General features: G+C 35.9%; 1 protein-coding gene across 3 annotated transcripts in view; it reads left to right on the plus strand.

Moving 5' to 3' along the window:
• Positions 1 to 13,722, plus strand: part of LCLAT1 (lysocardiolipin acyltransferase 1) — a 195,415-nt gene that overhangs the window by 104,149 nt on the left and 77,544 nt on the right. For all 3 annotated transcript variants that reach the window (XM_070379313.1, XM_005893608.2, XM_070379314.1), the window contains 2 exons: positions 7,178 to 7,324; positions 11,575 to 11,691. In XM_070379313.1, the coding sequence (XP_070235414.1) occupies positions 7,178 to 7,324; positions 11,575 to 11,691 (264 nt within the window). The remainder of the gene's footprint in view (positions 1 to 7,177; positions 7,325 to 11,574; positions 11,692 to 13,722) is intronic.

Raw genomic sequence — 13,722 nt, forward strand, 5'->3', positions numbered from 1 at the left:
CTTCCTGACCTGCATACAGGTTTCCCAAGAGACAGGTCAGATGGTCTCGTATTCCCATCTCTTTAAGAATTTTCCACAGAAAATGACATTTTCTCAGGATTAGTTGGGGGTTATGGGTTTTGGGGAAAAGCCCCACAAATGTGAACTGACTCATTTCATGGGGAGGGTTCATTATATCAACCTAGCTTATCACGGTGATATTAATTATAATCATTTGGTTAAGGTGCTGTCTGCCAGAATTCTGCACCACAAAATTAATGTTTTCTCCTCTATTTTATTCAGTAAGAGCAGTCCACATACAAGTGCTGGTTGTGGATAGCAGAATTAAACTTCACCTCCTAGAGTGGGGAGTATCTACGTATTTTATTTGTAATTGTGTGAAGGAGATTTGTCCCTTCTCCTCAGTTGTTTAATTATCCAATATGAATTATCAATTTTTATTTATCAATTAATTATAAATTATTTTAATAATAATTTATATTTAATTATCAATATTTAATTTAATTTTTAAATTTAATTTAATTTAATATTTAGTTTAATTATCAATATTTTATTCTTTGGGTTATAATCTAATAGTACTGTTGTTTACTTTGTAAATTCTGAGAAATAGAACTTACTCTCCTGGATTTATTTGTATAACCATTGTTATGCACAACCACAGTCAGTAAATAGTATTTGCTCATGATTGTTGTGATATGAGTTGATATAAAATTTGCATCTGTTCATATTATCACTCATTCTCATTTAAGAGAGGCCTGTGGGTAACATTTCCTTGGTGCATCCATACCCTATATTCAGGATTACAAATTTGTGGAAGAGAACAGTTTGTCATCTCTTGCACATTGCTTTTTTGTTTCTGGCATTGCATCCATGGTCTCATAGTAGATACTGTAATGAATTAATAAAAACTTGGACAATAGTGATAAATTAATCTATCTTTGAAGTTCAGTTTTTAGCACATTAGGTGAGTAGTATAGATATTTCTGTGGTTCTCGTAACTACAATTTATCCTTGAACACCACTGGTTTCAACTGCATGTGAATTTAATCCACTTGAGGTATTTTTCCCCTAATAAATATGTACTGTAGTACTATACAATGTGTGGTTGGTTGAATCCATGGATGTGTAACTATGGGTATGGAGGGAATAACAGTAAAGTTATAAGTGGATTTTCAACTGTGCTCGAGGGCAGGAACCCCTAACCCCCATGCTGATCAAGGGTTAACTGTATATTCATCTACACTAAAATGAAAAAAGGAAAAATAAAATGCTGTGGAAGGCTTACTTTTTATGGAAAAAGAATGCATAATGTTAAAAATACACTCAAATGGTTTTTTTCCCCCCTAGCCAACTCTAAAACTTGATAAAAGAAAATTTAAGCCAAGGAAAACCAGGTTCTAAACTTATGGAATATCTTTAGACTATAGAGTATGGTCAGAGATTATGCCTGTCTGTTTTGAGAAGGCAGTGCTGATAATGTAAATGGGGTTTTTGAAAAAAAGATGGTTGTAGCAGAGCCATGCCAGCACCCACAGAATCTATCTTTATAAACCTGCTAGACTCTCCATCCTTGTCTGAGAAATTCAGGTGATAAGACGAAATGTCCTCCAATGGAAAAAGTATGAGACAGGCAGATTATATAGACTAATTCCAAATTACATGATTAGTTGCACTGTTATTTATCAGCCCATAAAATTATGAAATAATATATGATAACCTCAAGATTACTAAGAAAACTGTTAAGAAAAATCTGGATATTGCTTTTTAAGAAAAATAGGGATATTGCTTTAAACATAAATAACATGTAGAATTGGTAATGAAATGGGGAGAAAAAGACTCACAAGGCTTTGTGATTTTTATGAAAGAGAGAAGAACATTTAAGTTGAAGAGAATAAAAAAGATTGAAAAGCATTAGTGATGTATAAATGGAACATGAGAAGGCAAAGCACAAAGAATCATCATATCTTCAGAGGAGAGTTCTAAGAAGCTGACGATTCAGTCATTTTACTTGCCATTCTGGGATTTCTGAAACATATAAAATATTAGAAAAGTTTTATGACAGTCCTGTGGGTCTTCCTATAGCTGTCTCACTGGGAATGGAGAAATACACTCAACCTGTCAGTGTGTTCAGTCTAGAACAACTGTGAAGACAATGCAGAATTCACATTTGAGGAAAGTCACAGCTTTAAAGAAAGTCTGAGAATAGACTCTCTGAAGAACAGGTATTTCTCTGAGGAGAACATCAACTGTGTTTAACTAACCCTTAGAGAGATTCAAGTACATATTGCAAAGAGGCTGTTTAGTACAGTGGTTAAAAACATCAGCTTTGGAGCCAGACTGCCTGCATTTGAAACCTGGTTTTACCACATACTAGTTCTTTGAGTCTCAATGTACCTTAGTTTCCTCATCCATAAAATCGGAATAATTTTACCTAATTTATATAGTTGTCTTGATAATTAAATGAATTAATTCAGTCAACATTTTTATTAAAACTACTTCTGTCTGTATGTGTCATAGCTTATTATAGTTTTTGTTCTTTTTCCGTAAAAAATTGGCTTCTGTGATACAGAATCAGTTGTAAATTTTGAAAATTAAAGAGTTGCTTGCTGAAATGATCAATTAGTAGACCAGACACCACAGAAGAACAAATTAATGAGTCAGATGACCAAGCTAAAAGATTTTCCTTAAATGATAGGAGATGAAAATCATGAGAGGAAAAATCCAGAACTTTTAACATCTATCTAAGAGATGTTCCAAATAGAAAGTCTAAAGGAATGAAGAAGAGAAAAAAATAATGTTTTCTTAAATAATGGAAGGAATATTCCCAATTTTAGAGACATTCATGTTAGAAGAGTATCCTCACTGCTGAGCAGAATTAGTGAAAAAGTTGCATACCTGTATTCATATTGGTAAAGTTTCACAAAACCAGGGATACAGAGAAAATCAATAAAGCTTTCAGAGGGGGAAAATTAGGTGATCTACAGAAATAAGATTGATATCAGACTTCTTATTAGCTATATCAAGTTAAAGAAGACTGTGGGCAAAATAGCTTTGAAATTTTGAGGGGAAAATTATTTGGTAGTCTCAAGTTCTGTTTTAAGCAAAACTAGCCTCCAAAATTGAGAACAACAACAACAAAAATTACATTTCAGAAATATGAAGACTCAAACATTTTTTGACAGAAATTCCTTAAGGAGGACTAACAGAAGGATGTGAGATATAAGAAACAAATGATACGAGAAGCCAAGACAGACTTACTGAGTCAAGTCTAAATATTTAGAAATATTTCTGTGACACATAAGGAATGGTAGTAGTAATAATAATGGCAGTTTGGGGGAACTATTGGATGATTTGTTCGAATTTTGGAAGAGAGACAAGAGGAAAGCATAATTTTTTGTTTAGGGGAAGATTGTTTATTAACTCAGTGTTGACAGTTATTAAAATGTTTGTTAGAAATAGAAAAGTGAAGTTATTTAAATTTAAATCTTTGTTAGAAATAGAAAAGTAAAGTAAAGCATGACCTTTAAAATAATAGAGTTTATAATTTCCAAGTCACTAGAAGAGGGGTGAGCAATTGTGAATGGGAAAATTTTTTGTTATATTTTTATGTTCCTTGACACAATATCCTTGGTACTTTTGTAACTTAATCATAATAATGATAATAGTGATTACTTATTGAATACTTTGTGCTAAATAATCTTATTTATTTCTTACAATTCCTATCAGGTAAAATACTATTGTGACATTATGCTTATTATTACATTTGGGATCAATGAGGGACAATGGCTTAAGGCTGACCAGCTGGTTTGTGGTGGCTCCCTGATTCTAACCCACACAGTCTCACTCCAGAGTTACACAAAGCCTACCGACTGCACTGTGGGTGTAGGTGTCCTCAGGTGAAAGAGGAGAGACATGTAGGTGTCTATCCGGTGGCTGTCACTGATAATAAATACAGTGGGTGAGCAGCAGTTGAACACGTGTCAGCAAGACCTATGCTAAACTTATTTATATTTGTAGACTATAGTATTCTAGTTTGAACTTGCTTGTGCTTAGTCACTCAGTCATGTCCAACTCTTTGAGACCCCATGGAATGGAGCCCACCAGGGTCCTCTGTCCATGGGGATTCTCCAGGCAAGAAAACTAGAGTTGGTTGCCATGCCCTCCTCCAGGGATCTTCCCAACCCAGGGATACCACATTGCAGGTGGATTCTTTACCATCTGAGACACCAGAGGAAGCCTAAGAATACTGGAATTGGTAGACTATCACTTCTCTGAGGGAACTTCCTGACCCTGGAATTGAACTGGGTTCTCTTGCATTGCAAGCAGTTCTTTACCAGCTGAGCTACCAGGGAAGCCCCAGTTTGTACTTACTCAAACCAAATAATATGGTCAAAATCCTTCAAGCTAGGCTTCAGCAGTATGTGAACCCAGAACTTCCGAATATACAAGCTGGATTTAGAAAAGATAGAGGAACCAGAGATCAACTGGCCAACATTCATTGGATCATAAGAAAAGCAGGAGAATTCCAAAAAAACATCTGCTTCATTGACTACAATAACGCCTTTGACTGTGTGGATCACAACAAACTGTAGAAAATTCTTGAAGACACCACCATACCTGTCTCCTGAGAAACCTGTATGCAGGTCAAGAAGCAACAGTTGGAACCAGACGTGGAACAGTAGACTGGTTCAAAATTGGGAAAGGCATATGACAAGGCATATGTATGCTGTCCTCCCTCTGCATATTTAACTTCTATGAAGAGTACATCATGTGAAATGTGAGGCTGGATGACTCACAAGCTGACATCAAGATTTCAGCTAGGAGAAATATCTTCAACTTTAGATATGCAGATGGTACCACTCTAATGGCAGAAAGTAAAGAGGAACTTAAGAGCCTCTTTTTTTTTTTTTTTCTAATTTTATTTTATTTTTAAACTTTGCATAATTGTATTAGTTTTGCCAAATATCAAAATGAATCCGCCACAGGTATACATGTGTTCCCCATCCCGAACCCTCCTCCCTCCTCCCTCCCCATACCATCCCTCTGGGCCGTCCCAGTGCACCAGCTCCAAGCATCCAGCATCGTGCATCGAACCTGGACTGGCAACTCGTTTCCTACATGATATTTTACATGTTTCATTGCCATTCTCCCAAATCTTCCCACCCTCTCCCTGTCCCACAGAGTCCATAAGACTGTTCTATACATCTTGATGAGGGTGAAAGAGGAGAGTGAAAGAGCTGGCTTAAAACTTAACATTCAAAAAACTAAGATCATGACAGCTGCCCCCATCACTTCATGGCAAATAGATGGTGAAACAATGGAAACAGTGACAGTTTATTTTCTTGGGCTCCAAAATCACTGTGGACAGTGACTTCAGCCATGAAATAACCAAAAATAAAATCCAAATAAAGTCCTACAACTTTACTAAATAACCAAGTAAAGTCAAAAAAACCCCAAAAAACAAAACCTTACAGTCTTTAAAGTCACTGATTAAATGATGTAATGATAGTTCTGTATGTTTTCAGGGTCCTACCGTATCTACCTAATGACAGTAACTATTGTTTTAGTTGTGTTTGATTGCAAGAAACTACCACTCATCCCCTCTAGCCGAAATAAGAAAAGCATGTTGTAAAGATACACATGGCAGTAAGGGAGATGGAGTCTTGTGGATATTCAAGAGGTGAAACCAAAGACTGACCAGCCCTTGTGGAAAACTGCCTGTTGTTCTGGATCACAGTCAGCTTTAGGGGCCTCAATAGCAGAGGTTGTTTAGGTCTTCACTACAGTGGGCCCCCTTTATTTTGCCTCGGGTACTACTGTCTCTGTTATCTGCTTTTTTGTCCTCCGTTTGTCTGACATACCAACTTGTTTTCTCCATGGTCCCAGGTAAAATTTCTGAGAGAAAACATTGGATTGGCCAGATAGTTACTGTGCATGGCCCGGGGTTTTCATGCTCCGTGGACTGTCAGATAAGACAGTATTGATTATCTGCCTTAAGTCAGGTGTATTTACCACAGTTCCGTACAGTTCAGTCACTCAGTTGTGTCCGACTCTTTGTGACTCCATGGACTGCAGCACTCCAGGCTTCCCTGTCCATCACCAACTCCCGGAGTTTATCCAAAACTCATGTTCATTGAGTCAGTGATGCCATCCAGCCATTTCATCCTCTGTCATCTGCTTCTCCTCCTGCCCTCAATCTTTCCCAGCATCAGGGTCCTTTCAAATGAGTCAGCTGTTCGCAAGAGGTGGCCAAAGTATTGGAGTTTCAGCTTCAACATCAGTCCTTCCAATAAATATTCAGGACTGATTTCCTTTAGATTGGCCTGGTTGGATCTCCTTGCAGTCCAAGGGACTCTCAAGAGTCTTCTCCAACACCACACACAGTTCAAAAGTATCAATTCTTCAGTGCTCAGCTTTCTTTATAGTCCAACTCTCACATCCGTACATGACTACTGGAAAACCCATAGCTTTGACTAGATAGACCTTTGTCGACAAAGTAATATCTCTGCTTTTGAATATGCTGTCTAGGTTGGTCATCACTTTCCTTCCAAGGAGTAAACGTCTGTTAATTTCATGGCTGCAGTCACCATCTGCAGTGATTTTGGAGCCCAGAAAAATAAAGTCTGACACTGTTTCCACTGTTTCCCCATCTATTTCCCATGAAGTGGTGGGACCGGATGCCATGATCTTCGTTTTCTGAATGTTGAGCTTTAAGCCAACTTTTTCACTCTCCACTTTTACTTTTGATTGAGTAGTACCGAAAGGGAAATACTAAAGACTTTGTACACATGGCTTGAGAACAGATCCTTTGCTTACTGCTTTTGTAAGCCTGATAACACATAGTAACTTGGTTAAAATGTCTGTTTAATTTGGGATTTTAACTTTGGATGAGTTACTAATAAATATTAAGGCAGTTCTTCTTTGTATTTCAATAGCTAGGTTTGGCTTGAAAACAGGCTTTGGAGAATTTTGAAAATCTTACAATTTAGCTAACTCCTTTAAGAATATCATCTGGTGTATCTGTTATTTAATCCAAGGTCAGTGCCAAATTTAAGGTATGTCATGAGATGCTCATTATGAAAGTAATTTATAGTAAAACCCCAAAACTCTAAAATATATATTTTAAATGTGGATATTGGTTAAAATTATATGTAAATACTTGTTAAATTGATTCTAGGTTGGGCTATGCAGGCTGCTGCCTATATCTTCATTCATAGGAAATGGAAGGATGACAAGAGCCATTTTGAAGACATGATTGATTATTTTTGTGATATCCGTGAACCACTTCAACTCCTCCTATTCCCTGAGGGGACTGATCTCACAGGTAAGGTGGCCTGGGCTTGGATCACAGAACTTCACAACATGAAAGGAAAGTGAAAGTGAAGTCGTTCACTTGTGTCCGACTCCTTGACTCTTTGCCACCCCATGGACTGTAGCCTACCAGGCTCCTCTGTCCATGGGGTTTTCCAGGCAATAGTAGTGGAGTGGATTGCCATTTCCTTCTTTAACATGAAGGTACTCTGAAATCAGCTATCTAGTCTAAATTTCTCAGTCCTCAGGCAACTGAACACTAGTGAGATTAATGGCCCATCCCTGGAGTCATTCAGTTGGCACATCAGAACCCAGAACTCCTGATGTTCAGCCCATAGAATTTATAATTGGCAACTCCAAGAAATAGTGTTTTTATATATTAGTATTATATACTAAATTATATACTTAGTATGTTTATATAACTAATATATATTATATATGTTTATATAACTAATTATATATTAGTATATTTGATTTTTATAGTTTAAATTCTATAGTAGTTAGATCACAGAGGGTAATACTGAGCATAATATTGGCTGCATATTGTTTAACCTTGAAATTATATTGTAAGTTTATTAATTCCCAGAGCTGAATTATCATTGGGAAGTTTTAATGGACAGACTGCCATATTTACATTTTTTAATATTTAGAATGTGTAACAGTTAAATTTGGGTATTGAAATCAGCTGTATTAGAGTATAGAAAGTCATTTTCGGAAGTGATAGATTTATATTTGTGAATGCCAAAATGTACACCAAAGAGTGGCAACTTTGGAAGTTATTTAGTTATTAAAAAGATAATTGGGTAAAAGCTCATGGGTTGCTGTTACTTTGGTATATCAGTATAAAAATGTTCATACATTAGATATTCAGAAGTTATAAGGTAGATATTTTAAATTTTTCACTCTATTTTTTCTCAAGTATCGTTTTTAAGTGATGAAGTTAACATCTATTTGAGTATTTTCAGGGTCCAGAATACTCATTATTCCATGATGTAGTTGCATGTTTTTAAAGTTAGAACAGTATTTGCCAGATAGAGGAAACAGACTGATCTTAAAGCTTAAAAAAAATTTTTAAACAGTATTTTACAAATAGTTTTGAGTTGGGATATGATTTTTTTTTTTCTAAGTAAGCTAGCAAATTACCTTTGGTGTGAAAAAATATTTGTTAAAGGTGTTTTTTACCTTCCATGATTAACTTTAAACTTGGGTTTTTAAGCCCAAAGAGAATGTTTTATGATCCTCTTTAGGTTCTGAATCCAAATTGTTGGCACATTTTTTAATTAGTGCATTTAAATGTAACTTTAAATATATTTCTATTTTCATATGTTATCATTGTTTATAAACCTTTTTTTTTTTTTTGCTTATGCAAGTAATATACACAATACTACACAAGTTAATTTGGGGAAATTTATACTTTTTGTACTTAATGTTATATTGTAATATCACACATTGTTAGTCATGGTTCTTCAGAAAAATAGAACCACCTCTGTATGTGTGTGTATGTGTGTAGAAAGAGAGGAAAAGAGAGAGAAGGGGTGGGTCAAATTAGGAATTGGCTCACATGATTGTGGAGGGTGGTAAATTAAAAATAGATAGGGTATGTCAGGTGGAGACTAGGGGAGAGTTGCAGTTTGAGTCCAAAAGCAGTCTGCTGGCAGAACTCTTTTTTTCGTTTGAGGAGTGAAAGTGAAAGTCGCAGAGTCATGTCTGACTCTTTGTGACCCCATAGACTACATTTTCTCCAGGCCAGAATAAATGGGTAGCTGTTCTCCTCTCTAGGGGATCTTCCCAACCCAGGGATCAAACCCAGGTCTCCCATATTGCAGGCAGATTCTTTACCAGCTGAGCCATCAGGGAAGCCCAAGAACACTGGAGTTGGTGGCCTTTCCCTCCTCCAGTGGATCTTCCCAATCCAGGAATCGAACTAGGGTCTCCTGCATTGCAGGCAGATTTTTTATGCTGCTGAGTTACCAGGTAAGCCCTTGTTTAAGGAGATTAGTCCTTTTCTCTGAAGGCCTTCAACTGATTGGATGAAGCCCACTCACATAATGCAAAGTCTATTGGTTTAAATATTAATCTCATCAAAAACACCTTCACAGACACAGCTCAAATAATGTTTGACCAATATCTGGGTACTTTGACCTAGCTGATTTGCCACACAAAATTAACCATCACAGTTGGTATACTATGATTTTGTGTTTTGTTTTCCTGATTTGGAAAGGAAAGCTTTTCTTGGTATTTAACAACTATAATATTACATGCAGTTCAACACCCTTGTATATTTAGTAAACTTCTTCATTTAATAAATATATGAGTGCCTGGAGCCTCATATACCAAAAAATCTCTACTTTCATGAAACTTATATTCTAAGAGGAAAGACAGATAAAAAAACAATAAAAATATGCCAGGTATTCATGCATGCCTTACAGGAAAAGCAAGATAAGGAGAGAGTAATAAAAGATGGGGGCATAGGGTGCTGTTTAAGTAAGGTGGTTTGAGAGGGCCCCTTGAGTGATAGTTGCTCGTCATGGCTGACTCTTTGCAACCCCATGGACTGTAGCCTGCTAGGCCCCTCTGTCCATGAAATTCTCCAGGCAAGATTACTGGAGTGGGTTGCCATTTCCTTCTCCAGAAAAGACCCCTTAACTTTTCATTTAAGTAGAGACTAAATGAACAAAGTAGAAGATCATGCAGATGTCTGAGTAGAAGGCATTCTGGCTAGCAGGAAGAATCTGAGGTGGAACATGACTGGCTGGTTTGAGAACATCTGAGCAGATAGTATCACTGGAGTGGCAGGGCATGCTGGTGTTAGAGTGTTAAGAGGGAGCCAGCTGATGAGACAGGAGGCTGTGGTGAGAAAGTGAGGTGCTAGTCCATTAGTCCTAATAATCACAGAGTCTGGGGGTAGGCAGATGAAGTGGGCAAGGAGGAGAAAATCTGCAGCTCTGATCTATGTCTGATTATTTCTGTCTTCCCACGTCGTGCCCATGCTTTTTAGAACTACTTCCACCTGTATTCACATTTTACATCAGAGTTCAGTTTTGGTCTTCAGATCCCCAAGTCTATGACCAGCTGCAAGAGAGAACTGAAGAGTAGTTACCTACTCATCTTTGTGGTGACTCTGGGATTCCCCATCCCATGTAAGATCCTGCCAGTTGTCTATAAAATACTGTTCTGTAGTCCCATGCCCACAATACCCCCAGAATAAGAGAGGAGCTTATTCCTTTTCTTGTTTAGGGCTTTTACTTTTGACCTGCTAGAGATCTGTTTAATCTTTTGACTCAGTTTACAGGAGTGTTCTTTTAGTGTTTTAGTGTTGTGGAATCCATCTATACTTTTTTGAGATTTTGAGAACTCCATGGTCTTAAATGTACTCCTCAGAAAATAGTATTTATTTATATAGGTTTTTTTTTTTTTTTTTCCACCCCCTGGTGACTTGGAATGGTCTAAATTTCAGGATGCAGCTGAGAATTGCAGGTTCTAACATCTGTTGTCATCAGAAAGTATTTCATGATCTCCACCAGCAGCTGAGGCCAAATTTCTAAACACTTTACTTTTTCCAAATATAATTGCTGAATAATGGGCTTGGTTCTTCTTGGAACTTATAAAGTTACCTCATGGAATGGAAAAAGTTTTTGCCAACAGTTGGAACATATACTTGACTCAGTAACTATATTCAGCCAAACCATGTTCAGATGTTTGTACATGATGTGCTAATCATGTGCCCATTCTGTTGTGGAGTGGTTTTAGTTAGTAGTATTAGTGTGCTGTGCGCCTGAGCAAGGCAGATGCTTCACATTGCACTGAAGCCCTAAATTATGGGGTTAAAACTGTGTTGATCTGTTTGGCAAATTATTGGTAATTTCTTCTGGATGTCCAGATCCTTATGTTTTATTACTATTTTATTTCATCTTTATATTCTAGCATTTCAATTTTTATTATGTTATGAAAATTTTAGTTATTAGTATTTTATTTATATTTCAGTTTTCATTGTGTATTGACTATTTTATAAAATCTCTTAAAGAATTGAATATGTTATAAAACATCTTTGATACCTTATTATAAGAATTTTCAAAATTCCAGTAAGTAGGTAACTCTAGGATTATTGTTAGGGATTTAATAAAGTATTTCTATCATTTGATTCAGCATGTTATATTGAATAATTACAGAAAAATTAATTGCCATTTTTATAAAAAATTTGTACCATTTCCTTTCTTTACTTATCATTCTTTATTTTATGGCTTCTACTATCGTTTTGTTTAGAAAATAGCATGACTCGAAGTAATGAATTTGCTGAAAAGAATGGACTTCAGAAATACAAATATGTCTTACATCCAAGAACTACAGGCTTTACTTTTGTAGTTGACCGTCTAAGAAAAGGTAAGCACCTGTCTCAAAATGCACTTTTTTTATGTAAGTGGCAAAAATTGGTGAACTTCACATGTAGCTCTTTTGAATTTACAAAGCACTTTTTTATACTTTATTTCAAGAAATAAGAATAGTACTGTATTTTTATACTGACTTGACTCCATGCACTAAAATGTTTTTAAACAATCAAAAGAAAACATTTTTTCCCCTTTTTTGGAATAGAAAATAATAAAATGATGCATACAGTTAGACTATCATTCCATTTTTAAATGTTTCTTAAAAGTCGTGAAACTGTCTTGAGAGTATCTTATCACCTATAGTTATTTATAGCTTAAAAAATATTTTTATATTCATTATTCCACTAAGTGCAACAAATGATTCTGGTTGGTAGAAAGGAAGTACTGCTACCTCCATTTTATTGTTAAATAGAAGTTGCATCCAAGGTGGTTAGTAAATTTCCATAGGTCATGGATAGAACCTCATTCTTCTGCTTCCTACTCTGTGGCTTGTACTACCCTCTGCCCCTCATGTCCTCTAGAACCATGTCTATCGAAGGGCATCTAGAGATAAGGTTGATTCCATTGACCATGTCACACTCATTTAAATGTTTACATTTTGATATTTTTATGGGGAAAGAAACAACTGTACATTTTGTTCTAGCTGCATATTTAAGTATTTATATCTTCATACACATATGTACATACAAATAAATAATAGATATATGGATATATATGGAAAAGGAACTATCCAGAATCACCCTAATTGGCATCACTGTTGTTCCTTTAGGGTTTAATGTACTTTAAGATGGAATGTATAACCTCATTTAGTGAACCCTGCCAAAAGAAGTATCTTTACAACTAAGTACTCATGAGTTAAAAGAAATGTATAAGAAGTCCAAAATCACATTAGTATAGTAAACTAAAGATGTTGCCCCTATTAGTTTGGCTTGCCTTTGGAATTCAGTGGTTATAACTAAAATGAAATGGAAACATGGGCTTGATGGTCATATTGTATATGACCGTCTACCCATAGAAACTCATGGAGAACACAGTTCTTTATGCCCATGGAATAGGACAGGGAGCCCCAAGACATTAAAGCAGTGATCCTGCTATTTTTTTTTCTTCCCCAAAACATGGTACCACTTACTGTGGCATTCAGTTTAGGCTCACCCTTCTCATTCCATAATATGTTTTTTATTTTCTAATTGTCTACTATTTTATAGTATTTAATGATTACTTTTAAAGTATTTCTGACATCATGGAACATTCTGTTGGAACACATCTTTTGCTAATAAAGATCTTTTTAATTGTAGGCAGGATAATGGAGAAATTATTTTACAGTGGATAAGGATATGTCTATAGAACTATCTGTTCTGAAATCTGGAAAATATTTTAGTAGCACACTGATTTATAACTTTGGGGAACGTGTATTGCTTAGTCATCAGTCAGAGTACTAGTTAACAACCACAGTATATAATTTTTCCTGCCCAAACTGGCAACTGTACCCCCTTCAATGTACCAGTCAAAAAAAAAAAAAAAAGGTAATACACACGGCTCCATTTGCTTCAGTTAAAAAAAGTTGATGAGTCTCTTTACTTCAGTTAGAAAAGTAGAATGGGTCCTATATACTATGATAATAATAGAAACAAGAAATGTGATGGCTATAATTATAATAGTAATCTAATTAGAACAGTAGCTAACATTTATTGAACATTTACTAAGTACCAGGCATTATGCTAAGTGCTTTGTGTGAGTAAAGTCAGTTAACCCTCACAACAACCGATATTTAACTTATAGAGCAGAAATTGAGGGGAAGAATCAGTTCAGAGTTATTGGAATATAGTTTGTCTGACTGAGTAGGCTGTGCTCCTTCTACTGTAATATGGTGCCTCTTGTATTTATAGTGTGATTTCAGTTGAAGCACCTTTGTAATAGTGAGCTGGCTGGTTTCTTCAAGGAAAGTATTTAAAAGAAAAAAGAGGCTAAATGGCCAGATAATGGAGAGATGGTAGTCACAAGTTGAAGTGGTTATGATGCTACCTGA

Source organism: Bos mutus, chromosome 11, assembly GCF_027580195.1.
Source record: "Bos mutus isolate GX-2022 chromosome 11, NWIPB_WYAK_1.1, whole genome shotgun sequence".
NCBI lineage: Eukaryota > Metazoa > Chordata > Mammalia > Artiodactyla > Bovidae > Bos > Bos mutus.